This window comes from Calcarisporiella thermophila (genome assembly GCF_041956535.1).
Source record: "Calcarisporiella thermophila strain CBS 279.70 unplaced genomic scaffold VTP21scaffold_33, whole genome shotgun sequence".
NCBI lineage: Eukaryota > Fungi > Calcarisporiellomycota > Calcarisporiellomycetes > Calcarisporiellales > Calcarisporiellaceae > Calcarisporiella > Calcarisporiella thermophila.
The window spans coordinates 73,706-99,698 of record NW_027192223.1 but is presented as its reverse complement, the minus strand read 5'-3'; the positions used below and the strand labels follow the sequence as shown (position 1 = coordinate 99,698).

At 38.7% G+C, this 25,993-nt stretch overlaps 12 protein-coding genes across 12 annotated transcripts; 7 read left to right on the top strand and 5 right to left on the bottom strand.

The window, feature by feature from the left end:
* Positions 1-431: 431 nt before the first annotated feature.
* Positions 432-3,586, top strand: VTP21DRAFT_7820 (uncharacterized protein; the record flags this gene model as incomplete). The annotated part of the gene is made up of 10 exons (XM_069398604.1): positions 432-479; positions 556-634; positions 699-961; positions 1,028-1,162; positions 1,238-1,391; positions 1,454-1,861; positions 1,919-2,241; positions 2,324-2,669; positions 2,735-3,019; positions 3,102-3,586. 10 exons carry the CDS (start codon positions 432-434, stop codon positions 3,584-3,586), a joined length of 2,526 nt encoding a protein of 841 aa, XP_069246178.1.
* A 187-nt stretch (positions 3,587-3,773) lies between these two features.
* VTP21DRAFT_7819 (uncharacterized protein) lies at positions 3,774-4,406 on the top strand (the record flags this gene model as incomplete). The annotated part of the gene is made up of 5 exons (XM_069398602.1): positions 3,774-3,840; positions 3,902-3,990; positions 4,055-4,138; positions 4,205-4,329; positions 4,394-4,406. The coding sequence occupies 5 exons, from the start codon at positions 3,774-3,776 to the stop codon at positions 4,404-4,406; spliced, it is 378 nt and encodes a 125-aa protein (XP_069246177.1).
* Positions 4,407-4,719: 313 nt separating this feature from the next.
* Positions 4,720-6,370, top strand: VTP21DRAFT_7818 (uncharacterized protein; the record flags this gene model as incomplete). Its single annotated transcript, XM_069398601.1, has 5 exons — positions 4,720-5,059; positions 5,121-5,221; positions 5,323-5,643; positions 5,712-5,868; positions 5,940-6,370. 5 exons carry the CDS (start codon positions 4,720-4,722, stop codon positions 6,368-6,370), a joined length of 1,350 nt encoding a protein of 449 aa, XP_069246176.1.
* Positions 6,371-6,529: 159 nt separating this feature from the next.
* On the bottom strand, positions 6,530-8,529 carry VTP21DRAFT_7817 (uncharacterized protein; the record flags this gene model as incomplete). The annotated part of the gene is made up of 5 exons (XM_069398600.1): positions 6,530-7,569; positions 7,636-7,702; positions 7,762-7,856; positions 7,916-8,225; positions 8,293-8,529. The coding sequence occupies 5 exons, from the start codon at positions 8,527-8,529 to the stop codon at positions 6,530-6,532; spliced, it is 1,749 nt and encodes a 582-aa protein (XP_069246175.1).
* Positions 8,530-9,513: 984 nt separating this feature from the next.
* On the top strand, positions 9,514-15,166 carry VTP21DRAFT_7816 (uncharacterized protein; the record flags this gene model as incomplete). The annotated part of the gene is made up of 9 exons (XM_069398599.1): positions 9,514-9,698; positions 9,768-9,927; positions 9,989-10,172; positions 10,234-10,378; positions 10,442-11,276; positions 11,343-11,746; positions 11,811-12,456; positions 12,519-13,004; positions 13,067-15,166. The coding sequence occupies 9 exons, from the start codon at positions 9,514-9,516 to the stop codon at positions 15,164-15,166; spliced, it is 5,145 nt and encodes a 1,714-aa protein (XP_069246174.1).
* Positions 15,167-15,515: 349 nt separating this feature from the next.
* VTP21DRAFT_7815 (uncharacterized protein) lies at positions 15,516-16,754 on the top strand (the record flags this gene model as incomplete). Its single annotated transcript, XM_069398598.1, has 7 exons — positions 15,516-15,700; positions 15,774-15,907; positions 15,972-16,048; positions 16,121-16,242; positions 16,330-16,398; positions 16,464-16,653; positions 16,725-16,754. The coding sequence occupies 7 exons, from the start codon at positions 15,516-15,518 to the stop codon at positions 16,752-16,754; spliced, it is 807 nt and encodes a 268-aa protein (XP_069246173.1).
* Positions 16,755-16,891: 137 nt separating this feature from the next.
* Positions 16,892-18,598, bottom strand: VTP21DRAFT_7814 (uncharacterized protein; the record flags this gene model as incomplete). Its single annotated transcript, XM_069398597.1, has 4 exons — positions 16,892-17,500; positions 17,573-17,746; positions 17,805-18,051; positions 18,111-18,598. The coding sequence occupies 4 exons, from the start codon at positions 18,596-18,598 to the stop codon at positions 16,892-16,894; spliced, it is 1,518 nt and encodes a 505-aa protein (XP_069246172.1).
* A 234-nt stretch (positions 18,599-18,832) lies between these two features.
* On the bottom strand, positions 18,833-19,860 carry VTP21DRAFT_7813 (uncharacterized protein; the record flags this gene model as incomplete). The annotated part of the gene is made up of 6 exons (XM_069398596.1): positions 18,833-18,903; positions 18,965-19,083; positions 19,145-19,261; positions 19,324-19,554; positions 19,619-19,772; positions 19,851-19,860. 6 exons carry the CDS (start codon positions 19,858-19,860, stop codon positions 18,833-18,835), a joined length of 702 nt encoding a protein of 233 aa, XP_069246171.1.
* A 510-nt stretch (positions 19,861-20,370) lies between these two features.
* Positions 20,371-21,398, bottom strand: VTP21DRAFT_7812 (uncharacterized protein; the record flags this gene model as incomplete). Its single annotated transcript, XM_069398595.1, has 5 exons — positions 20,371-20,553; positions 20,622-20,765; positions 20,835-20,921; positions 21,002-21,140; positions 21,199-21,398. 5 exons carry the CDS (start codon positions 21,396-21,398, stop codon positions 20,371-20,373), a joined length of 753 nt encoding a protein of 250 aa, XP_069246170.1.
* A 163-nt stretch (positions 21,399-21,561) lies between these two features.
* On the top strand, positions 21,562-21,916 carry VTP21DRAFT_7811 (uncharacterized protein; the record flags this gene model as incomplete). Its single annotated transcript, XM_069398594.1, has 3 exons — positions 21,562-21,616; positions 21,690-21,793; positions 21,854-21,916. The coding sequence occupies 3 exons, from the start codon at positions 21,562-21,564 to the stop codon at positions 21,914-21,916; spliced, it is 222 nt and encodes a 73-aa protein (XP_069246169.1).
* Positions 21,917-22,540: 624 nt separating this feature from the next.
* On the top strand, positions 22,541-22,932 carry VTP21DRAFT_7810 (uncharacterized protein; the record flags this gene model as incomplete). Its single annotated transcript, XM_069398593.1, has 2 exons — positions 22,541-22,832; positions 22,904-22,932. The coding sequence occupies 2 exons, from the start codon at positions 22,541-22,543 to the stop codon at positions 22,930-22,932; spliced, it is 321 nt and encodes a 106-aa protein (XP_069246168.1).
* Positions 22,933-23,255: 323 nt separating this feature from the next.
* Positions 23,256-25,727, bottom strand: VTP21DRAFT_7809 (uncharacterized protein; the record flags this gene model as incomplete). Its single annotated transcript, XM_069398591.1, has 2 exons — positions 23,256-25,469; positions 25,557-25,727. The coding sequence occupies 2 exons, from the start codon at positions 25,725-25,727 to the stop codon at positions 23,256-23,258; spliced, it is 2,385 nt and encodes a 794-aa protein (XP_069246167.1).
* Between the last annotated feature and the right edge of the window lie 266 nt (positions 25,728-25,993).

The following is a 25,993-nucleotide window of genomic DNA, read 5'->3' as shown; positions in this document are numbered from 1 at the left end:
TATTTTTCGGTTTTCTTTTTTCTTTAGATCTAATTAAACTGAGCTTTTGTCTCTTCATTTTCTCTATTTTTTTTAAGCAAATAAACGAATATAACATTCCAAAATACTTGTGGCTGCATTCATTATAATGACTAACTTATCGTGCGATAATCATAAAAGAATCTTTTATTAGAACTTTGAACACTACAATAATCTATATTATACTTATTGTGTATGTATAATTAGAAATTAGAAGGGTAAAAAGAACCCAAAACTTATACTACCCACATTTACACCCTTAGTACTTTTCGATTTTTTGCCACCTTGTATTTCCGCGCCACACAAATAAACAATGCGATGACGAAATGAATTTTATATCTTTGTTTTCTCGAAATCGCTAAGTATAACAAAATATAGAACGCAGGTGAGATTGGCCGTGGAAGCAACTAGTGATGAAGGAACTACCTCCGAAAGAAGCGGCTCTTTTCAAGACCATTCTGGTAATTTTAGTCCTTTCCTCAATCTTGCCAAATTCCACATAATCGGTTAAATACGATCTGCAAAATTACTATGTAGAAACAATATGAACATAAGCAATACAAGAAAGGTCTTAAGGCCGCTGAGCAGATTCTGAAAAAGTTCCCCGATCACGGAGGTAAAAAACTGCACCATTAATTCAAATTTTTTTTTTATGCTTACACTAACATCTTTCTCTTAAGAAACTCTTGCAATGAAAGGGCTTTTCTTCAGCCATCTCGATCGCAAGGAGGAGGCCTACGACTTTGTGCGTAAAGGGCTACGATGTGATCTAACTTCGCACATTTGTTGGCACGTATTTGGGCTATTATATCGTGCAGACAAAAATTATGAGGAGGCTGCCAAATGTTACACGCATGCACTCAAATACGATAAGGACAATTTGCAAATATTAAGAGATTTCTCTTTGTTGCAAATACAGATGCGTAATTACGAGGCGTATAATGTAAAACTGAAACAATTTTGTGTACACTTTCTGTCTTTGCCTTATTATCTTATCGACCTTTTTTAGGATACTCGGCATCAGCTCTTGCAGCTCCGTCCGCAAAATCGACCCTTTTGGATTGGCCTGGCAGTCTCATATCATCTGCTAGGAAAATATGACATGGCTGCAAAAGTATTGCAGTCATACGAAGAAAGTTTAAAGGTTCATATCTTTATTTTACCACTAGCTAAAATGGCTCTTTAAAATTTAAAGTATATTCTCAATTTCTCATTTTAGGAAACTGTGAAGCCCTACGACTTCGAACATAGCGAGCTACTGATGTACCACAACATGGTCATCGGTGAGAGTGGAGACTATGAAGCTGCGCTTAAGCATCTTAACCACATCGAAGGTTCTATCTGTGACAAACGAGCTTGGAAAGAGAAAAAAGGTAATTTGTTCACAATCTATCGAAATTTTAAATGAAATAATCAATATTACATTATTTTTTAGCGGAGTACCTTTTGGCCCTAAATAAGCTAGAGGAGGCAGAGAAAATGTATTTTATTCTCTTCCACGAAAACCCAGATTGCCACGCTTATCTCGATGGGATCCTGAAATGCAAAGGCACTCATCCTCGAGAAGAACCAGAGAAGTTAGTCAGTTATATTTCGGAGCTACTCCCTAAGTTTCCAAGATCAAATCTTCTCCGCCGATTTCCGCTTGACTATACCAACGGAGAACAATTCACGTCTATGATTGATGATTATTTACGGAATGCTCTGCGCAAAGGTGTCCCTTCATTGTTTGTGAACCTAAAGAAATTGTATCAGGATTCGGATAAATCTGCGACAATTGAAACGCTGATGTATGAATATTTGAAAAATATAAAAGAAAACGGAGCATTTTCGGCCACAGCAGGTAAACTTCAGTAAATATTTTTCTTTTATATATAACTTAACCTATCACCATATCTAGGTGAGGGAAATAAGGAGCCACCAACTACATACCTGTGGATTCTCTATTTCCTTGCACAGCACCACGACCTTAAAGGCGAAACCCTTCGGGCACTCGAGCTAATTGACGAAGCAATTGCCCACACTCCCACCTTAGTCGAATTACATATGACTAAAGGACGCATTCTTAAGCACGGAGGAGATCTGTCAGGCGCTGTGCGTGTGATGAACGACGCGCGCGAACTTGATTTGCAGGACCGCTTCATCAATTCTAAGTGTGTCAAATATTTACTCAGAAACAACGAAACCGAGGAAGCTGAGAACACTGTTGTGCTATTTACTAAGGTTTTACCGTTATACTTGATTGAGGTTTAAAAAACCGCTATTAAATATTTAACGCATCTCTATTGTCTTTGGGGATTTATAGCAAGATATTCCGGATCGTCTTCAGGATCTTGTTGATATGCAGTGCATGTGGTTCGCACTTGAATCTGGACTCAGCTATCTCCGTCAAGGGCAGTTTGGGCGAGCTTTAAAACGCTTCTATCAAATTGAGCGCCATTTTGCGGATATCCAGGACGATCAGTTTGACTTCCATACTTATTGTTTACGCAAAGTAACAATGCGCGCCTATATTTCCATGTTACGACTGGAGGATCAGCTCAGATCCCACCCTTACTATCTGCGTGCAGTGGAAGGAGTAGTTGAATGCTATTTAACCTTATTTGATCGACCGGATGCAATGAAATCCGATAAGGATTCCATAGATTTTGGTAACTTTTCGCCTTAAGTCCTCCAGTGCAACGAATCAATGCTAATGACTTTACTAATACTCTAGCAAACATGACCGAATCAGAGAAGAAAAAAGTGCGCAATAAGTTACGAAAGGCAGAGCTTAAAGCCCAAAAAGAGGCTGAGGCAAAGAAAGCCTCACAGCAAGATGGTAAGAAGGCTGGAATTCAAACGTCCACCCGCCAAACGGACGATGATCCAAACGGAGCCAAGCTTGCTAAAACAGAAGATCCTTTGGGTGACGCACTAAAGTTTTTGCGGCCTGTGCAAGAATTGGCGCCTAAACGAATGGAAACATGGTTGATGAGTTTTGAAATTTATATTCGTCAGAGTAAGTGCTAATTATTCATGACTACAATTAACATTTAAGTTTTTTACATAGACTTTATGAATAACCTATTTTCTATATCCAGGACGGTTCTTGTTGGCATTGAAGTCGCTTATCTCAGCTTCTCGCATCGACCAAGAATACCCATCTTATCATCGCAACTTAGCACGGTTTCATGTTGCCTATTCTTCGGTTAAAGAGCATCTTTCACCTGCGGTCATCAAAGTTGTAGAGCTAGAATTGCCCAAGCTTCTTGGCAATAGGGATATTATTGAAACAAACGCCCAATATATTAAATCCGCCATCGAATCTGCCAATGTTTCGATTGCGAGGGTAATTGCAGGTGTAGAAGCCAAGGTGATATTGGATAATACCAGCCGGGATGAGGCTGCCAGTTTGCTGGTTAATGCAATGCGGACCTCAACTACAACTAGGAACGAGGCCCTTAGAGATTGGATTGCTGCACACTCGTCGCTTTCTAATGGAATTTTGAAACATGCCGATTGTGCCAACGAGGTGAAATTGATGGGGAGTGAGCGTTTTCCTCTTGCTACTTATTTCAAAAATTGAAAAGGGTTATCTTTTTAAATATAAAACGTTTGAACTTTTTTCAATTTGGTATAATGGAAAATTTTGAGCTGAGCCTATTATTTCATGTGTGAACTTTAATATTTGTGTTTGTGCCGCAGCGTGTGACTGTCAATGTCATAGAGAAAGAAAAGAAAAGATTTTGGTTTTAATTGATTGCAATACGATCATGTCCGGTCCAGCGCCAAATCAAACTTTATATATACATCATCTTCCGGAAAAAATCCATAAAGAAGGTCAAAAGATATTGATTTTTTGATTGAGCTAAGATTTGTACTTATTTATTTATTTTCTCAGATCTCAAAAGATCTTTATACCACTTATTTTCAGCATATGGGCGTGTCCTAGATATTGTTGCAATGAAGACTTTGAAGATGCGGGGTCAGGTAATAGTTCGACAAAATCGTTTGGTTTTAATCTAAGTATGCTAATTTCCCTCTTCATTTCAAGGCATTTATCGTTTTTAACGATATTGCTTCCGCTACGGCGGCCATGAGGGGATTGAATGGTTTCAAATTTTATGACAAGACAATAGTAAAGAATCCATTTGTACTACTATTGATTTTTCTTATTATGAGACTTATTTTCAAACATATTTAGGAAATCCAATACGCTAAATCCAAATCTCATACGGTCGCTAAACTTGATGGGACTTTTAAGCTATCAGCTGCAGTCAAAAACGAGATCGCAAGCCTTAAGCGGGCACGGATCGCGGATGACGATAGGTAATTTTAAATATGTATACTCTTAGTATGACAATTAGTGAATAATATGCTGGTTAATCATTAGTGAGAGCGACTAAAGTTTATATACCCGCATTTGTGTCGGTATGGTCAAAAATAAGAGTATCTGAGTCCAGGAAGTGTATGCCTTATAGCTTTTCTTGTAATCTATATTTCTTTGAAATAAAAAGTCTTTCAGAGTTGAATTAAATTATGTGAAGTAAATGTATTATCAATGTCTTCGATTTTTTATATACTTGGTTTTCAAAATTTAATATTTAGAACTGCTTGAACAAATTTATTGTGGTTTCGATGACCTCATATTTACACGTTTATATTTTGGAAATTTTTATTTTTTCAATATTGACTGTCAAGCAAATTTCCTCGGCTTCCATGGCAAATCTGGCAGTACCTTTTGCAGGACGTGTGGTATCACGTCTCTTTGCACGTCCTTTATTGCGATCACCTGTGGCACCCCTACGATCCTCTATTTTTTCTCGCAATTTTGCTGATCAAACCTCACAATCCCCCCAAAATCTTAATTCTGTCACTGGACTGGCTGCTGAAGCATTAGCTCAGAAGACTGGACAGACAACAGTAACAAAGGCTACCGTACCTAGAAACCCAAAGAAGCCTGCGCGAGCACCCGGAAGCGATAATCGCAAATGGAAGATTTGGGCCTTTTCTTGCGGTTTTCTTGTTTCAACCTGCGTAGGAAGTGTCATGTATTTTGGTATATATCTGTTGAAATAATGATAATTAAGAATTTCTACTTACAATATAATATTTGTTAGGCCGTCCTTTTGAGGGTGAAGAGGAAGCACCTTTTTCCAATCTCAATACTTTGTCAGCTCACATCCAACGCATGAAGAAACGTATACATGATTTTGAAGAGGTAAAATAATAATCAGCGGAAATTCATTATTTCTTTTTATTACATTCTGATTTAACCCTATTTACTTATTCTCTTTTTCCTTTTTTTTTTTTGTCTCTAAGTTCTTCAGCAACCCGGCGTGGGATAAGCTATTGCCTGACCCGCTCCCTGAGCCATATCAACGCCCTCTTACACTCGTAATTAACTTGGATGAGACGCTTGTTTACTCTACTTGGGACAAACAGCACGGATGGCGAACAGCTAAGCGACCAGGAGTTGACTATTTCCTTGCCTACCTTAGCCAATTTTACGAAATCGTGATATTTACTTCGCAACAAGCCTTCACCGCTATCCCAATCGTTGAAAAACTTGATCCCTATAACTATGCGATGTATAAACTATTTAGAGAAGCGACACGCTATGCTAATGGCAAAGTTGTGAAGGTATGTTGAATTTTTTTGATGATCACAAGTTGGAATAATGTGCTAATAAAAAAATTTATTTTTAATAGGATCTTTCTTGTCTAAATCGTGATCTCTCAAAGGTCATTATTATGGATTCTAATCCCGACTCTTATAGTCTACAACCAGAAAATGCAATTCCAATGAAGCCATGGAAAGGCGACCCAAATGATACTGGATTGTTAGACATGATTCCCTTCCTCGAAGGTAATAATTGAATAGCTGCATAGACTAAAAAATTGTCCACTTGAATGACACTTTCATTTTTCCATGTTAAGCTCTTGCATTGACTGGTATCCAAGATGTTCGTCCAACCCTCAAATCTTTCGAGAATACGGATATTCCGATAGAATATGCGCGTCGTGAGCGTCTATGGGATGAAAAACTTCGCCGCGAATGGGAAGAAGAAAAGAAGAAGCGTTCAGAAAAGCGAGGCCTTGGTAGCCTGTTAGGTGGTTTGTCTGGACATTCTGCTGGAGAGCAAGAAGAACGTCCTCCTGAATCCTACTTACAAATGCTGCGACGACAACACCGTGAAACATTTGCCCGTGAACACGAGCAGATGCAAGCAGCCGTAGAAGAAGAATGGCGGCAGCAGCGCGAACAGCAGGAGAAGCAGATGAAAGAAATGAAATTGACGGCTTGGCAACTTATGACTCAAGGAGTGCCACCGCCTGTTGGTGGCCTAGGATCCGAGCCTCAAAAATAAATATTAGATATATGCCACTAAAAGCCTTTAAATAAACATAAAATTTTGATCTCGAGTTGAATCCGGGAAATCGTATACAATAGATTTTATTTTAATTGAAGTTAATGCAGTGTATACCAAATAAGATCTCTATTTTATGAAACTCTGTAGCCTCTTTTTTTACATCCTCTCTAAGGGGCGCATTCCAACCAATCGCATTGCATTTCCTAGTGTCAAACGAGCGCAATAGTAGAGCAATAACCGAGCCTCGGCGAGCGGCCTCTCTTGACCCTGTACCCAAAGGGACTCCAAACATGTTGACACCAAGTGGCTAAGCTTCATCGCATACGTGATCACGTTACAAGGCTCAAATGCCTTGGTTAATGAGCGAACCAAATCAGGATACTGAGCAAGCATGCTCACAAGCTCTATAGCAACGGGCTCTTGCACCAAATTAACGTAGTCAGCTTCAAAATTTACAGGGAAGCCAGCATTCCTTTCTATTGAGCACATTCGAGCATGCGCATACTGTAGATAGGCACCAGTATCTCCTTCAAAGGAGAAGCATCGTTGCCAATCAAATTCATAATTCTTGATACGACGAGCAGACATATCCTGGACGAATACGGCGCTAACACCAATTTGCTCAGCAACTGCATCAGGGTTTTCAATCTGCGCATATTTACGCTCATTCCTGCGCATTACTGAGTGCATAGTCTCTTTCGTTTGTTCAAGAATATCGTCAAGGAATACTACAGTACCTTTGCGCGTTGACATACCGGTGATCAAACCAAAATTGATGTGTGTGCAGCGCGAAGCCCATTCGTATCCAAGAAGCTCAAGAATCTTAAATAGTTGTTTTAGATGCAGATCCTGTGGTGAACCGACTATATAAAACATTTGATCGAACTTGAATTTCTCGTAACGATCAATAGCAGCTCCAATATCACGAGTAATATAGAGGGAGGTTCCATCTTTTTTCTTAACAACGCAGTTGGACAGTTTGTATTTTTCAAGCTCAACAATTTTTGCACCATCGGAGTCCTTAAGCAATCCTTTTTCTTCAAGCTCACCAAGAGCACGCTCAATTGTCTCACGAGGGACTTGCGACTCGCCCGAGTATACATCATAACAAACATTAAGCGCAGCATAGGTCGACCTGTATTTATCAATAGAGAAATCGCGGAATTTACGCCATAAAGAAAGAGCCTTCTCGTCGCCTGTGATAAAAAGAGAGAATTAAAGTTAGCATCCAAATTAAAATCCAAGCAGTAACTATACAGTACCATCTTCCATTTGCTTGAAGTATGCCCGTGCCTCGTCATGAATGGATGGATCTTTTTCCGCATCAGCCTAATTAAAGCGAAATCAGGATATTTTGAGTAAATCAATAAAATTCCAGCACAACTTACATTAATTTTAACGTAGACCTCATACAGGTGATGAATAGGATCTTTTTCAAGTGCCTCCTCAGAACCGTGTCGTTCAAATCCAACAGCGAGAAGTCCTAATCACAAGAGAATATAAGTACATCTTTTGTATTTCACATTTCATTTAATATCATACCATATTGCTTTCCCCAATCTCCCAAATAATTCATACTGATTGTCTTCCATCCATTTGCCTTCAAAGCATTGACTACAAACGAACCAATAATGGTACCGCGGAGATGTCCGGCGTGGAAAGGTTTGGCAATATTAGGAGATGAAAATTCAACTAATGCAGTTTTGCCTTCGCCAGATCGATTCTTTCCAAAATCTTCACCGCGCTTTATAACAGAAGAGAGAGTCAATTGCGAGAGCAGGGGCTTCGAGATAGAAAAGTTAACGAAAGCGCTAATGCAAGAGGCACTGGTAATGTAGTCATTTGGGACAAACTAATAAAATAAAAAGTGATTAAAATTTCCATCCATTGTGGTTAAGAAATTGGAAAGTACTATTTACCTTTTCAACCAAATCTTTGGCTATTTGCGTTGGATTTCCTTTGAGTCTCAAACGAGGGACTGCAATTGCCAGATCTCCATGCTCAGGTTGTCGAGGAAAATCAATACATTCAACCACCTTCTCCGGTGTCACATCCGCAAGCTCTGCTACTTGTTTTGCAAGCATGTTGCGGAATATATCCATGACATTACATTCGGGATCCGTGCCTGGGATCTGCGGAATTTGAGACATAGTCATTCTGAAAGAAATTATTCTCGATGTATGAAGGAAATTTCCTATGTTATTTGGTACGAATCGTCTGAGTAGAATCGAGCGCAAAAAATGCATGCAATACTAAGAAAGAAAAAATACTTGCGATTTATACAATATCAATATTAATTATGATTCATGTTTACAAGAATTAAATGCCAAGCCACAATTAATCATCAACTAGGATGAAAGGAGAGGTGGCAATTACCATTATATTTACAATCGAATTGCATAAATTAGGTGGTATTTCCGTAAGAAAAGCATTTTTATATTTTGCGGAAAGAGGTTTTCTCAAAATATTAATATAGCACTACAATGGTGGGAGTTAGGAATTCGAAAGCTTCACAACATCTCTTATTTATCCAGATAATAATCAAAATAGAATTTAATAACATCACAATCAAAGTAAAAAATATGCATTCTAACGATTAGAATCAAAGAATTAAATATTGATTTTTTTTATAGTTATTATTCAAAATTAATTTTGGCTTAATTAGGCCAAATAGTATTGTAGTTTGCACCATTATCATTAAGCGTGAACTGGATTAAGAGAAATTTACTAATTCAACTTATCACATATTAACATATTCCAGTAATCTTTATAATTGCTACAATGAACTCCCTAGCCCAAAACAGAGAGATATTTTAGATAAAAGTCGGATTTTTGAATACTTAATCTTTTCTTGTATATCAAGTGTGTAAATACGTGTGAAAATAGTGTACCTGAATTATCAACATTCAACGAAAGATTTTATTAAAGGAAGACTAATGTACAGTATATATAACAGTTTGTGAGAATTTGAATCCTTCGATTGCAAGACCTATGGTATATTTGAAGTAATAGGAAACGACTGAACTTGATAACGTCACGAGATTAGTGGCTTAGATTTGTTTATTGTTTGTAGGACCGCTTTTATTACATTATTCAGTTTCAACAGACATTTAACGAATTCATTCGTTTTTTTTGCAAACATGAATATCGCCCGCCCGGTGGGATCAGAGATCTCCTCGGTCTCCTTCTCATTATATGACTCCGAGGAGATCAAGAAGATATCTGTCAAGCAGATCATCAACCCTGTAATCTTTGACAATTTAATGCACCCCACTAAGGGCGGGCTTTACGACCCTGCACTAGGACCATTCAGCAAGAGCCATGTGTGAGTGTTTACACAATTTAAAGGATTACAAAAAATTATCATAAATTTCATGCAATTGTCTTCTATTAGTTGTGCAACATGTACACTCGATCACTTTTCATGTCCAGGACATTTTGGTCACATTGAACTTCCAACCCCCGTATACAACCCGTTGTTTTTTAATCAAATGTTTTCATTACTACGATCCACTTGTTGGAATTGTCATCATTTCCGTATGTCCAGGCCAGAGGTATAAATTCTAATTATGTCAGAATATTTTGTAAAAATTATTCATCTCCTTAATTTTTTAGTTACATCGTTATATATCGAAATTAATATTACTTGATCGCGGTCTGGTGGTTGAGGCTAATAGGATAGATGGAATTCCAATATCAGCGGAGAAAATGAAGCAAAGAGGAGAAGAAATGGAGCTGGACGCCGAAGATGAGGCTGAGGAAGAAGGAATGGATGGAGAGAACTATATTAGAAAGTTAGGTTAGTACCAGTCGATAGCCAATAAATAAATATTTCATCACTAACTAATTTCTTTTTACAGATGCATTTGTAAAGCATGCCATAAAAAATAACGCATCCTCGGACATGTCTTACAAGGTAACTGTAGTGACAGATGAACGCAAAAAAGTCATAAGTGAGTTTATGAAACGAGCTCTCGCAAAAAAGAAATGCGAAAATTGTAAAGCGTAAGTATATAACTATTTTTTTCTCTATATTCTCAACTTAAATGTTGCTCAAATCTATTATAGTCCCGCATATGCTCTGCGTAAAGATGGATTTGTTAAGATTTTCCAGCTTCCATTGAATAAAAAGCAGAGGCTTTATGTGGAGGCATTGGGCATGAAAGAGCGGAATGTGCTCTTGACCAATAGTAAACTATCATCAAGGCGGAATAACGAGGATATAATGGATATCGACGAGGAAATTGAGGGATCCGCCGATGATAATGAGGAGACAGTCGAGGTGGCTCATAAGGAAAATTCAATAGATATCGATGAAGATGTCACCGAGTCGTCTAAATATCTTACGTCTATGCACGTTAAGGGCCATTTGAAGCTTCTCTTTGAGAATGAAAACCAAATGACTACTCTGATGTTTGGTGCTCGTTCTCCGGTGGGTAAATCTAAACCAAAACTCGCCTCAGCTGATGCATTCTTTCTTGAAATACTTCCTGTATCTCCGACACGATTCCGCCCGCCGTCAGTAATGAACGACAAAATGTTCGAAAATCCACAAAATGAACTTCTTAGTAAAATTCTCTCGCTATGCGAGGAAATCCGCAACACTAATAGTCTTCTTTCCAAACGAAGCGAATCTAACGGAGAAGAGAAGCAAGTGGACGAGGGTGTTGTCTACAAATCCCTTATCGATGCATTTATTCGACTACAGCAAGAAGTAAATGGTTACATTGATTCAAGCAAGAATACAACAACCCCTCGTGGACGCAATCCTCCCACAGGTATTCGCCAAGTGCTTGAAAAGAAGGAAGGTCTCTTCCGTAAACATATGATGGGAAAACGTGTCAATTATGCTGCTCGTTCTGTGATATCGCCTGATCCCAACATTGAGACAAATGAGATTGGAGTATGCGCTGATATAAGCATTATATTGATAACAATCATGCTCACTTCATTTTTTTTTTCAATATAGATACCACCTGTGTTTGCCAAAAAACTCACGTATCCTGAGCCAGTGACTTCATTTAATGTCAAGGAGCTTCGCAAAGCTATCATAAATGGACCTGATGTCTGGCCGGGAGCAACTCATGTCCAGCATGAGGATGGGTCACTTACAACTTTAACTCATCTTAGTCTCGAATCACGGATTGCTCTTGCCCACCAGCTCCTTACACCACAAAGCGTATCAGGGAGTTCAAGCAGTGCTCTTTATCCAACGGCAACTTCTGCGATTAACAAAAAGGTTTATCGCCATATTCGCAATGGCGATATGCTATTAGTGAATCGTCAACCCACTTTACATAAACCTTCTATCATGGCACATCGTGCTCGTATTCTTCCAGGAGAAAAAACCATTCGAATGCATTATGCAAATTGGTAGGTATATTATACTTTAATTACTCTAAATATTAGGATAACAAATTTCCTCACCGATATTTAGTAATACTTACAATGCTGATTTTGACGGTGACGAGATGAATTTACATTTTCCTCAGAATGAAATCGCGCGCGCTGAAGCGAAATTAATTGCAAATACTGATTCGCAGTATCTTGTGCCGACTTCTGGATCTCCTCTTCGTGGCTTAATTCAAGACCATGTTGACGCCGGTGTGTGGATGACATCAAAAGATACCTTTTTCACTCGTGAAGAATACCAGCAGCTTATCTATGGTGCTCTTCGCCCTGAAGATCCGGATTACATTGGTAGCCGCACTATTCTCACGGTCGAATCGGCTATTCTCAAACCACGCCCCTTGTGGACAGGCAAACAAGTGTTAACCACGATTCTACTCAATCTCACTGTCAACCATATCCCACTTAATATGCGTTCAAAAGCAAAAGTTGATGGTAAATTCTGGCCCGGTCATCCCGAAGAGGGAACAGTTATATTCTATCAGGGTGAATTGCTTACTGGCGTGCTTGACAAATCCCAATTCGGTGCATCAAAATTCGGTCTTGTTCACTCTTGCTACGAGCTGTACAGTGCAGAATTGGCAGGACAATTGCTTAGCATTCTGGGAAGACTGTTTACGAAATACCTGCAACACTCGGGATTTTCTTGTAGAATGGATGATTTACTCTTCACGGTAAATTCTATTTATTTTTCCAGTTTCTATTTTATAATAACAAAATAATGGTCTATGAATAGGAGGATGGCAATAACGTACGTGACAAAATCTTCAAAGAATCAGAGAAAGAAAGCTATGAAACTGCATTAGAATATGTTGGCCTTAAAGATATGGCCAAGACAGCATCACCATCTGATCTGAAGGCAGAGTTCAATCGCCGGTTGGAGGGGGTACTCCGCGACCCGGATCTACATGAGAATTATGATATGGCTATGATGCAGACTGTGAATCAAATTCAATCAAAAGTAATTAAAGAGACGCTGCCTAGTGGGCTACAGGTCAAATTCCCCCACAACAACATGCAAATGATGGTGACAGCAGGTGCAAAAGGGAGTAGTGTGAATGTTTCGCAAATTTCTTGCTGTCTCGGGCAGCAAGCTCTCGAGGGCCGTCGTGTACCTGTGATGGTGAGCGGAAAAACATTGCCTTCATTCTTGCCAAATGATACCAGTGGCCGTGCGGGTGGTTTTATTTCAGGTCGATTCTTAACTGGTATTAAACCTCAGGTAAATATTTTGATTATGAATTATGATTATTCTTGTTCTAATTTTTCTTTAAAATTTCAAAGGAATATTATTTCCATTGTATGGCAGGGCGTGTCGGTTTGATCGATACAGCTGTGAAGACAAGTCGTTCTGGCTATCTTCAGCGTTGTTTAATCAAACATTTGGAGGGGCTGAAAGTCAACTACGATTATACGGTTCGAGATGCGGATGGGTCAGTACTCCAGTTCAATTATGGAGAAGACTCACTTGATGTAACGAAACAAGCGCATTTATACGAGTTCGATTTCTCTGCTCAAAACTGTAAAGCGATAGCGAGCAAATATAAGCTTGCGTCAATGCTGGAAAGTGATATGGTCAATACGAAAGATGCATATTCCTATTCGAAAAAGGCGCTGAAGAAACCACACAAATATGATCCTGTACTCTCTCAATTCAACCCAAGTCGAAACATCGGGTCAGTCTCGGAAAAATTCCATGCCGCTCTTGAGAAATATATCAAGACAAACCCAGGCCGTCTCTTGAGATCCGACGAAGATAAAGAGAACAATGATCCTGCTAGTCTCCGCAAGAGAGAAATCGATCGATGCGCAAACCGCGGCGACCTCGCTCCCAAATCTTTCCGCTCTCTAATGCATGTCAAATATATGAAAAGTATGGCAGATCCTGGTGAAGCAGTTGGCCTTTTAGCAGCACAATCAGTGGGTGAACCGTCTACACAGATGACTCTCAACACCTTCCATTTGGCTGGTGCTGGTGGTAATGTCACCCTTGGTATACCTCGATTGCGTGAAATTATTATGACAGCAAGCGCACAAATTAAAACCCCACGTATGACACTCCCTCTCCATGAGCACATTACAGAAGAACAAGCAAAGAACTTCTGTAAAGATGTCAGTCGCCTAACAATTGCTGATCTTATGGATGAAGTGGTTGTTACTGAGCGCATGTCTGCACGGCAGGCAAAGACAGGGCACCGCCGTGTACGCATATATTCAGTCCGCCTCAACATGTTCCCACGCGAAGAATACAGTGAAGAATACAACGTCACTTCCGATGTAGTGCAAGATACTATTGAGCGTCGATTTGTGAAGCAGCTTGAGCAAGCAATTGTTCGTGATTTACGAAAAGCACAGCGTAAATCAAAGGCTGGTGGAGATGACGAGGGGCACGAGATTGGCAAAGGTAAACCTGTAAACGAGAGCAGCTCAGGCTTCCTTGAAGATGAAGACGACAACCGTGCTGTAACAAGTAGAAAAGACGACTCCGAAGATGAAGGCGATGCCACATCGGCTAAGATTGCGGCAAGGAGTAAACAATATGCTTCCTACGATGCTCCTGATGAGGAAGACGAGGAAATTATCCGATCGGTGGACAAGCGATTGGCCCAAGAGGAAAGAGAGCTTGAAGGAGAGGAAGGTGATTCTGAGACTGACTCGGACGAGGAAATGGACGAGGAAGCCCGTCTTGCGAAGGCTGAAAAACTCCAGGCTGATCGTGCAGAGAGGATAATCTCATCAAGCAACTACATTAAGGCTTATCGATTCGACGAGATGCATGGTGCCTGGTGTGAAATCGAACTTCACTTCCCAGCGGACACTCGCAAGATTCTTATGCTCGCACTTGTTGAGCAAGTATGTCATCGAACGGTTATTCGTGAAGTGCCAGGCATTTCTCGTTGCCATATTGCTCCACCGAAAAACGAATCTGATACTCAACGCAATATCCTAGCTGAAGGCACTAATCTCCGTGGCATGTGGGAGCTGGACAATGTGCTTGATGTAAACAGAATTTACACTAATGACATTGCTGCTATTTTACGCACGTATGGCGTGGAAGCTGCTCGCAATGCAATAGTTCGTGAAATCACAGAGGTATTCGACGCCTATCATATTTCGGTTGACCACCGCCACTTGTCAATAATTGCAGATTATATGACCTTTGAAGGCGGTTACAAACCCTTCAACCGAATGGGTATTGAATCAAACGTATCACCATTCCTTAAGATGAGCTTTGAGACAACGTGCCATTTCTTGACCCAGGCAACCCTTTATGGCGACTATGATACTCTAGATTCCCCATCGGCAAGAATAGTGATGGGAAAACCCGTGCCAGGAGGAACCGGTTCATTTGACATTTTAGTGGACCTCGAAAATAGATATTAAGATTCCTAGAACTTCTTTCATATCAGTGAAATCATATTTTATTCCTTTTTTCTACTTCGCAGTATTGCGATTTATCTTGCTCGCTTTTTTTATTGCCTTCTCAGAATATTTTTAAAATAAAAGTTATAGCAAAAGGTTTTTGGAATAAATAAAGATTGCAAATTTCTTTTATGATACAAACAAAAATCCTCGACTGTATTAGTATCGTTCAAGCCTTAACAGATTTCAAAATGCATTAAAATTGCATTAAGCAATAGTTTAGTTAAACATCAAATGTGGCTTGAACGATCTGCAGAGCGTTTCGCGTTCGAAACAAGGGTTAGGAATATAAAAAGCACCGGGAGAATAAATGGCAACTCATCCGACTTCACATACCATCCTAACGTTAGAAGATATTGCTGGTCAACAAACTGCACCCCTTCTTGCCACAATGTCTTCGTCATATAACAAATACTCGGTTCTCCTTCCCACTTATAACGAGCGCGAAAATCTTCCAATTATAATATGGTTGCTCGTTAAAACATTCACAGAACAGTATGTTTCCGGGAAATTTCATTGTTTTTTACTTGCTATTCTAATCTACTATGATTTAACGCCTATTTTATAGCCATATCAATTACGAAATTATCATCATTGATGATAATAGTCCGGATGGAACACAAGAGATTGCAGAGCAATTGCAAAAACTTTACGGCTCTGATAGAATTGTATTAAGACCACGTCCAGGAAAGCTTGGGCTCGGTAGAGAATCAAATTTCCCGGTCTTGTTTTTTTTTTTTTAATGCTATCCTCTTTGTACTAATAGGCACTGCATATGTTCACGGAATCCAACACGCAACAGGAAATTTTATAATCATCATGGATGCGGACTTTTCTCATCATGTAAAGATTACCAATTTCTATTCTTATGCTGATTGAATTCCGATAAATCTACCTTATCTTTCATCACTACAGCCTAAATTTATTCCTCTGTTCATCAAGAAGCAACAAGAAAAGAACTATGATATTGTTACTGGAACTCGCTACAAGCGTGGAGGGGGTGTATATGGATGGGATCTACGTCGTAAAGTCATAAGGTATGTTCCAGATGTTTTTATTTCAATGAAAATTAAATCATAATACCTTGAACATGTTTAACTTTTATTTTGTAAATTTTACTATAGCCGCGGTGCAAACTTTCTTGCTAGTGTCCTACTTAGACCTGGAGCCTCAGATCTTACAGGAAGTTTTCGGTACGTGATAAACTATTATGCCAATGTGTTCGAAAATTTTACTAAAACCTAGCCTCTAAACCTAGTCTGTACAAAAAAGATGCACTTTCGAAACTGATTGAAATAACTGCTTCGAAGGGATACGTATTCCAAATGGAAATGATCATTCGTGCGCGACAGCTTAATTTTTCAATTGCGGAAGTACCAATCACGTTTGTAGATCGCGTTTATGGCGAGAGCAAGCTAGGAGCAGATGAGATTGCGCAATATGCCATGGTATTAACATAGAGTCCAACTATACTTCCTATTTTTTTATCCCTAATGTCTATTACCATCTAATTGCTTAGGGCGTGTGGAATCTATTTGTATCAGTGTAGATGTTTGACCTTATTGTCTGAGTTCTCCAAAAGTAGTGTGAATTTTAAATGACAGTACTGTTTTTTTTCATTAATTAAAATTGAAATAAAAAAAATTTCAAATATTTAACGTCTGATCAACCATATATACAAAGTTTTTAGTTTTTCCACAACATTTCTCTCCATTGTTCCAAGCGATAATAACACTCTTCCTGTGTGACTACTCGTGCACCAACACATATCGCTAAAATCACTTCGACATTTGTCAGGAATTTTTGCATTTGTCCCATATTTAACATGTTTTGCCGGGCTGGTTTTTCATAATTCCGCATGAAATTCAATATGCCTTCTGCAGCACTACGAACTAACCGCCCCAATGCCTGCGGTTCAGTAGCCTGTTGAAAAACGGTAAAATCGTGTCGCTGTATTAGAGAAAGTGCTTTTTTTAGTGGCCAAGGCGGGAGGTCCTTCTCCAACACATAAGTCCAATGTTCCCCAAATGCATTTATATAGTGGAATTCCATAGCCTGGGGAAGGGCTTGTTCTAGACACATGCATATTTCATTGATTATACGTTCGATAGCTTTCTGGTTCGGGAGAGTGTATTGAGGGCCATCAGCGGGGAAATAAGGTATTAATGTTGCGGTGATTGAAGATGAGCGAGGATATAAAGATCGTTCTGGGGCATGAATACTATCATAGGAATCTGTGGATACTAGTGAAACTGTAGGTAATTCACTGTCAGTCTGCATAGATTCTAATTCATCCTAAAATATTAGAATTGGTATAGTCAATAATTTTGTATTATAAAAAGCCTGTGATAACGCCAATCAAGTTACTTTGAAATCAGCGGTGGTATTGGATGTAAACCGATTAGAGTCAAATTTCAATCTCTTAGCTGTGGGATAGTCATTATGAGTAGAAGCCTCATTTGGCATTTGGGTAGTATATGAATTGGAAAGCGAAGTTGATTCCGAAGAAAATTTATCTGCATCCATGAAATCGATATCATCCTGAAAACTAAAGTCAATAAATCATATATTCTCTAATGGTAGTTTTAGAGCTATTTACCGTTGTTTTTAAAGATATATCAGCAGCTTTATTTGCATTGGGCTTTTCATTTTTAGCGGGGACATTATTCATTCCTTTGCGCTGAGTAGATTGATGCAAGATTGTTTGAACAACTGTATCTGGATCTAGGCCATTCTTAAAGTAAGAGAACGTCTCTATTCCATGTACTAGAGCTTTAACGCAAAGATTTTTATCGTTCGAGAGTAACATAACCATAATGTTATGATCAACGGCCTGCTGAAAATACCTGTTATCCTATAAATGATTAGATTGAGGAGAACCTCTAAGCTTCGTTCCGCTCGTTACCTGCAACAATTAAGAATTTCATCATCATTTGACTTGTTCTTATTACCAAATTCTCTCAATCTTTCGTTTAGTTTCTGTCCCCTCAATGAGGATTGATCCCTTTTGCTGCCGAGTGCTTTCCACAAAAAGTCGTTTGCTCTTATGGCTATTTCTCGAATTTGACTTTTGCTGCTTCGCGATTTAAGGCCATCCAATTCTTGTATTACAATCCAAGGAACAATTACAACTACTCCATTTGATGGGGCCGAGCGATATACAAGTCCATGAAGAAAGCCCAAATGCGTGAGACAGAAATTTGTATCTATTATGACAAGTGCACGCGCGGAGCGAATCGACAACTTGTCAGAGTCGTCAGTTTCTTGAACAGGAATCACATTGTCCAGTGTAAACAAATTATCCGCGCTACTGCGCATAGTCTTGACTTCAAAGGCAATACCTCGAAGAAGGTCAGGATCATCGAGGTCCATATACTCAACATCTTGGTCCATTATTCAACTCTTTTGGATATAGTATAGTGAATTAGATGAGTGGCAACCTATGTATAAACTAGAGCGATATTTATAAAAGATTGGCAGTCACATGAAATTTGTTTAAATTTTATAGATTTAATCAACCCTTTTCATAATTGAATAAATAAATGGTGATATTTTAAGTGAAAAAAATATTTAGAAAGCAAACTAAGACTTTACTATAAAATGTTACAGTATAGATAATATGTTATATTATGTATTTGTACGCGAAAAACGAGCGAATTTGATTGCAGGACCTTTTTTTTGACTTAAATTTAGCACAGCTAAAAGTATAAGATATTGCATTAATAAGCAGTCAAGATTGGGGAGTTTGAGGATTCTTACCATCTTTTCGCGGTACTCGCCTGCTATAAAAATGATCTCGACGGAAATCTTCAATTTGCTCGGGTATAGGCTGTGGTCTTACGACATTTCTCTTTCCAAGTGCCCTAACAGTAAATTGTCTATAAAAGGCAGCACTCAATATTGGCTGAATATAATTGCTATATAAGATTACGACAATACCCGACATGCCGGACATCTTTCTCCTGTTTTGAACGCTTCAATTGCTCGCTTCTCCCATTTTCCTCTTCCTGCGATAAAAGAGCTTCAAATTCTTCTGCGCGTAAATGCTTCCGTTTTCTATCCAAAGGATTTTTTTTAATATATTAAGAGAGAGAAGTTTGGTGAAAAGAAACGCATACCTTTCCTCCTTTTCTCTCTTTGCAACTTCTTCTAATAATTCAGTCGGTAAGAGTGTAGGCATTTCTTTTTCTTCTTCAGTATTTTGCTTCAGATCTTTCATATCTTCCGATGCATTCTCAGTATATCTATTCTCCTCTTTTCTATTTTCCTTCTTTTTCTTTGATTGCATACTCTGCTCCTTCAATTTAGCATCGAGATTACGTTGTCTAGCTTTTTTTTCATTGTGAAGCCTAATATGAGCAAAGAAAATTTAACAAAAATGTAAAAAGAAGAGTAGAAAATAGAAGAAATTACCTTTGAACAGCCACTTTTTTACGCTTCACAGCCTCAATTGCATGTGATTTTGCTGCTGCTGAAGAAACAGCTTCGGGTGCTTCATCGTCCGAGACATCTTCGACACTATGATCACGATCTTCGACTTTCTGGAGAGGCTGGTCAGGATACCTATCTTTTATATGAAGATTTGATGATTAATAGTATAAATACAATGTAAAACTGCCAAGGCAAAATCCGTGAAATCACTTACCTTCCGACATTATTATAAATTCACTTTCTCACAAGAAAGCTATTGCCAAAAAACTGTTTACTCAAAATAAAATCAACGTCACATTAAACAGTCCCAACTCGAATATCATAAATTAATAACAATAATTTAATAATTCTATTATCAATGAATAATAGTTCAACCCAGATTTTAAACCTTTATTTGCCTGCTATGAACCATGAAGAAGACTTAGAGCTGGATATCAGCAGATATTAAGCAATAAGTTAGTTGTAGGATAAGAAATATATTATGAAAATATATACGTTTAAACTTACTATTTTAAAAGGTTTCGTTTTGTTCCTCCATTATTTATGTTAGACTCATTTAGCAATGTTAAATATTAAAAGAAAGATGATAAACGGATGCATATATTACAGAAAAAGAGATTGGAGATAAAAGAAAATATGCGCAAAAGAAAGTAATAATCAGACATATATAAACGAATTATTACTATATATTATATAAAAATTTGACATTCTTGTTTGAAGCATAGAACGCCACCTTACATTCCTGACAAACTATTGGCATCCCAATGCTCATCCGTTGGAGTCATCCTTCCACTATTTGCGTTAGCATTTGCTATTCCTCCATTTCTTTGTGCAAGTGGATCAATGAGCAACAACTCTTCCTTGATGACTGCACGCGCAATGGTATCAATCTCTTTGGTTATGCTACTAATTATTTTCTAAAATAAGATTAATAATAGCATTATCAGGCATAGAGTTTTCAAAATCTACAAGTATAATATATTACTTTAAATTTGCTGTCCACTTTTACCACCGTTTCGCAAAATGAATGAGTGCACAAATCACTGGTTCCTACTAACAAGCGATAATATACCTCCGAGAGAAGATCGCATAAAGTGCAAAGAACCTGGAAATAATCTGGTTCAAATGGCTGAAAAATACAAAGCAATTGGATAATTAAAGAAAGCAATTTCTTGGATGTGAGGCAGAATATACTTGCCAAATTTGCTATATTTAGCAGTGAATATTCAGCATCCTCAGCTGATGAACCTTCATCAAGTGGTTTTTTGCGGAAAAAAATGTTTTTCTAGATAACATTTCAGTCAGAATTGTAAAGAGATCAGATAAATATATGTAGATCATTAGCATAAGTGAAGGAAATAATACCATCTTCGGCTTGGATTGATCATTGGAAAAATATTCGAATTCTTGTAGTAGATTGCTTAGGGCTTTGATGTAATCCTCTGGGTTAGTTATGTCAAGTGTAGTCCCCAACGACATTCCTAGTACAAAATATTGGTATGTTCTGTTATGCAAAAGTTAGAATAATATTTGTAGATCACAACTGGAATTGTTTTATATACCTTTTACGTAACCGTGGGTTCTGTTGTAACGGTGCGAAATCTTCTCGTGATAATAAGATGGTGTTGTACCAATGCACTTTTCCCTCATGTGCCCCCTTTATGTAGTTAATTGTATGGATTCTCTTCCATACGAGATTTGTAAGAAATTCATAAGCAACGCTAGGCTCTTGGAGGGAGTAATGTTGAGAATAAGATGCCATCTGTGTTTTTAATTGAGTTACAGATCTCTGAATCTGTCTACGAGGCTATTTTCAGGTTCTACACACGATTCGATTTTGAACATGGCACTCCAAATTAAGAATGTAAAATCAAAAGAAGCCAATACTCTTGAAATCGAGTTTAGGTTAAAATTATCGCGACTAAATGATGGAACAGCACCAAGACATCCAACTACAGGAAGCATCAGAGACATTAGACCGTACACATATTTCAATTTATATCCCCTTAATCTTCACATTATTTTACATCTGTGAACAATATTTATAATGTAGTTTTATACGAGATCTCATCCTTGCTTAAGACGGGACTTGATCGTGAGAGCTTATCATTATGTGTCTCGCTGATCGAACGCGGAGCAAATCCAGATGCGTTAGTGGTATAGATAAATTTTTTTTTCTTTTTTAATAATTTTCTTATGTTTAATTTTAATTTTAAGGCTGTCATCAAGGAATTACGAAGGGAGTGCTCAGCATTAAAAGACCATCAACATCCTTCATGATGCTTTGTATCCTGTTATTTTACAATTAATATTGATACTTATTTGGATAGTCATATGTTTTATACAGTTCAATACATTAGTTTACCAGCACTTATTATTAAACGAGTATTTTGAAAAAAGCTCATAAATTTAGTGATAAGCTCATTTCAACAAATATATATCTTTAATCAAGGAAAATGTACAATGGCATATTTTCGATTCCAATTTTGATAACCTGACTTTCCTTTTAATCCAGCTACGAGCACGAAGAGATGATATAGACAATCCCTCTCAACCTACCGTAGTGATATTAATAGGATAATTGATAACAAATATATATCGTGTCTCCGCAAAATTTATAAACGCATTGCTCATTTTTAGATACTATACTATAACATAATCTTTCCTGAACTATTAATATATATCATTGATATTATATTTGTGGGGTAGTAGTCCCTTTATCACCTTGGTCAATACCCGAATATGAATGAGGATTTCTACATTAGAGAAAATATAGAGTAGGTAGAATGAGAAATCAGGTTAGGTTACGAAAATGTGACATCACTAAGTTCTTATTACCCTAGTCTCTTTTTCAGAGATCAAAACATAAACTTGATCCCATTTGCATTCTTAAAACAACGCAAAATGTCGCTCAACATTATTCGCCGTGCCTACAGCACACGCTCACTTATTCCTCCAACCATCTCGTCTACTAAATCCATTGGGGCGCCCAAAGACGCTGCCCGTATGGAACGTCTAGTCGATTTCTATAAGAAGCTCCCCAAGGGTTCCCCTGAGGTGTCGCGCCCCTCCGGCTTCTGGGGCCGTTATAAGGCTCGTTACTTTGAAGGAGGAAACGCATCAGCAATGCCTATTCTTCATGCCATCCTTCTAGTTGGCGGTGTTTCGTACGCGATTGACTACCACTTCCATCTTAGTAAGTATTGTTGCAATTAGAAAGAATTTAATTAGATGAAATATATAATTTAATCATATTACATCAAATAGAGCACCACAAGAATGTCGAACACCACTAGATTTTTATTATCTGCTTACCTTATTTTATGAATCAATAAAAAAATCATAGCTTTTTTTGTCCTTTGGACAAAATATTATTTATAAATCTACGAAATTTTTGAAAACTCATTCATAGGGTTTTTTTATATATAAAAGAGAGGTTCCAAAGATAGGTTTTGTGATATACAAGAGTATTTCAATATTAGAAGGATATAGTGTGTATTACGATACAAAAAAGCAAAAGAGGAAAGAGTGCAAGAGACTATATACAATGTGCCCCATACAAACAAGGAAACACCTCTTCAACTTGATAAATAGTTAATATCTATTAGTAATTCAACTTTTAGCGGTCTAATTTAGGTACGGGACGCAAACGTAAGTAGTTGTCAATATCAAGTTTGTCCAACTTGATATCTGGCCACCACTTAGTCATTGTTTCAAGTGCCAAATTCACCTTCTTCTCTCCACGAGGTGTATCTGCCAAAAAGCTAATTGCCGCCAGTATGATGCGTGGGTGGGATTGCACATTTAGTGACTTCATCTGAGCCAAAACCTCCAAGATATCTTCTGTGTGTCCATGCCGCCCGAGTAAATTCACATATGCATAGAAAGTTTTCCAATGCAAACGTATATCTAAAGTTGATAGCCCTTTGTCGAGGAAAGAGCCGAATATACGTCTTCCCTCTTCAGGCAAGTTGTTGGCGTTACATGAGTCAAGTAAGATAGAGAGCGAGTATGCGTCCGGTCTTAAATGATGCCGTAAGAATTCGTTGTGGAATATGGTAAGAACCTCCTGTCCTCTACCTGCTCGATTGCACGCATCCATCAGACAATTAATAGCAGCGACGTCGGGAGTGATTCCATCAGCGATCATATCATGATACACCTCTTCTGCCTCTGCAAAATGCCCTCGTGCATTAAGACCGTCCATAAGTGAGGTATAAGTTGCAACATTAGGCCGAAGTTTATAAGGAGGCGCGCGCAGCCATCGCAATAATTTGAGTGCAGTCTGCATTCGAGTGCTGCGCATGCACCCATCAACTAGAGCGGTAAGTGTATGTGGGGTTGGTGCTATCCCTTCGTTGAGCATTTGTGTACATAAATTTAATGCGGTATCAATTTTACGGTGTCTTGCATGAGCCGTAATCAAGGATGTATATAAAACTACATCTCGAGGGACCTCGTTTTCTCGCATAAACTCAAGCATATCTATTCCGCGCTGGAGTCCAGCACCACCTGATTGCGCTAAGAAAGCCTTGACAACTGCTGTGCATACGATAGTTGTAGGTCGGTATCCACCATCTTTCATCATTCGGTTTAACCACCTCAACGAACCCTTTGGGTTCTGCTTTTTAGCACATGCATTAGCCAATATTCCATACGTATACTCATCGAGACGGATGGTTTCGTGTTGCAAATATGCGCGTGTATGCAAGCGACCCAGATGGAGAGTGTTGTATAGATCACAACATTCACGAAGTTTCCCGATTTCCGCGAGATTGCGGAGAACCTCTCCAATTAGCCTAGAATCGGCACTTATATCGTAGCGACTTTTTGACAAACGCATGATTTCTTTAGTCTCCTTCACATTGCCGGCAAGAGATGATGAGCGAAGCATCGCCTTAAGCGTGTTCTTGTTTGGAGCAATTCCATCAGCTTGCATAGTATCTAACAGCTGCCTAATATTTGCCATCGGATTGTTTTTATGTGCATATCCCTCTAATAGGGCCTCATACATCGTGCGACTGCCGCGCCCACATTGCTCTCGCACCATGGTTAACACCAAAAGTGCTTTATCGAATTGCGAAACGTTCACGAGTCCTGTGATAAGGTCGCGGGCCATGTGCTCTACTTTCCATAACAACGAAGTATTGGCTCTCTCACTCATTTCTCTGTCGGTCTCAATACTCGCCGGTCGTTGGGTATTAGAACTCAACGGAAGATTATATCGGAGGAATGCAATTGCTTGATCCCAATCTTCACGGCGCACAAGTTCTCCCATCCAAGCTGAGCGTATGAATCGCGTTTTTTGTCGTTGTGAATCAAGGTAATACCGGAGTACAAGTCCAATATGATTGCAGGTTTCCCCAAAATGTTCATAGAGTAAAGCTACCAAACGTGAGCGTAAAATTTTGCCTAAAGCAAGATCACCGCTCGGTTCATTTCGGAGTTGTAGGTATGTTTGCCAGGCTTTTTGAACATTTCTGCGATCAAGGTGCCATTCTAACTCAGAGAATAATGGATTTGCAGGTGGTCTACCCTTGCGGATAATTTCTACAGTGTCATAACCGCATGCAGCAGCATCCGATAGTAGTAACGCAGGCTGCCATTCTGGAGCATGTGTATATAAAAGGAGAGCACGTAACTTCTGAATAGTTTCCTGCGATACATGATGCGATAACCAAATAGGATCCACTTGGCTGTGGCGGTTGTGCATTCGCTTAGCAGATACATTTAAAATTGCTGGTGATGATGGGGCTCTAAGCGCCAGATATACCTTGAACGCACGGTGCGGTTCTCGTGCTTCCAGCAAATTCTTGAGTTGCTCCTCCAGAGACTATACAATAAACATAAAAAATATGAAATTCATAAATAAATTAAAATTCGACGCGAAAAGCTGGTATATAAATGTTGTAAAACTTACAAGATTAGCGATGTTTTGAATACATTTGCCATTATTCCGAACACGTTTAGTAATGACAGCACAATCGCTATACAGACGTGCAAATAGGCTGTATATCTCGAGACGTTGCAATTGAGGGACACGCGGTGGTGGTGGAAAGAGGTGTTTTGATATAGGAGTGCGAGATTGCATCCTCTGATGATGAAAAAATGAATCAAATACTGCGATTGTACCTGTATTTGAAAATTTAGGATGGGCATGGCTGGATGTTACAGAACAAGTAGAAGTGGATCCTGCTTGACTTGCTGTCTTTCGTAGAAAGCGAAGCGTTCTCAAAGCTGACATATCTCAAAGCATACAACGCACGAAAGCTCGAAACGACGAGAGCATTGTGCTGATGCTTTATATCAATTGAACTTTTGATTAAAGCACGGGTGTCGAAAGGCAAATGAAATCAG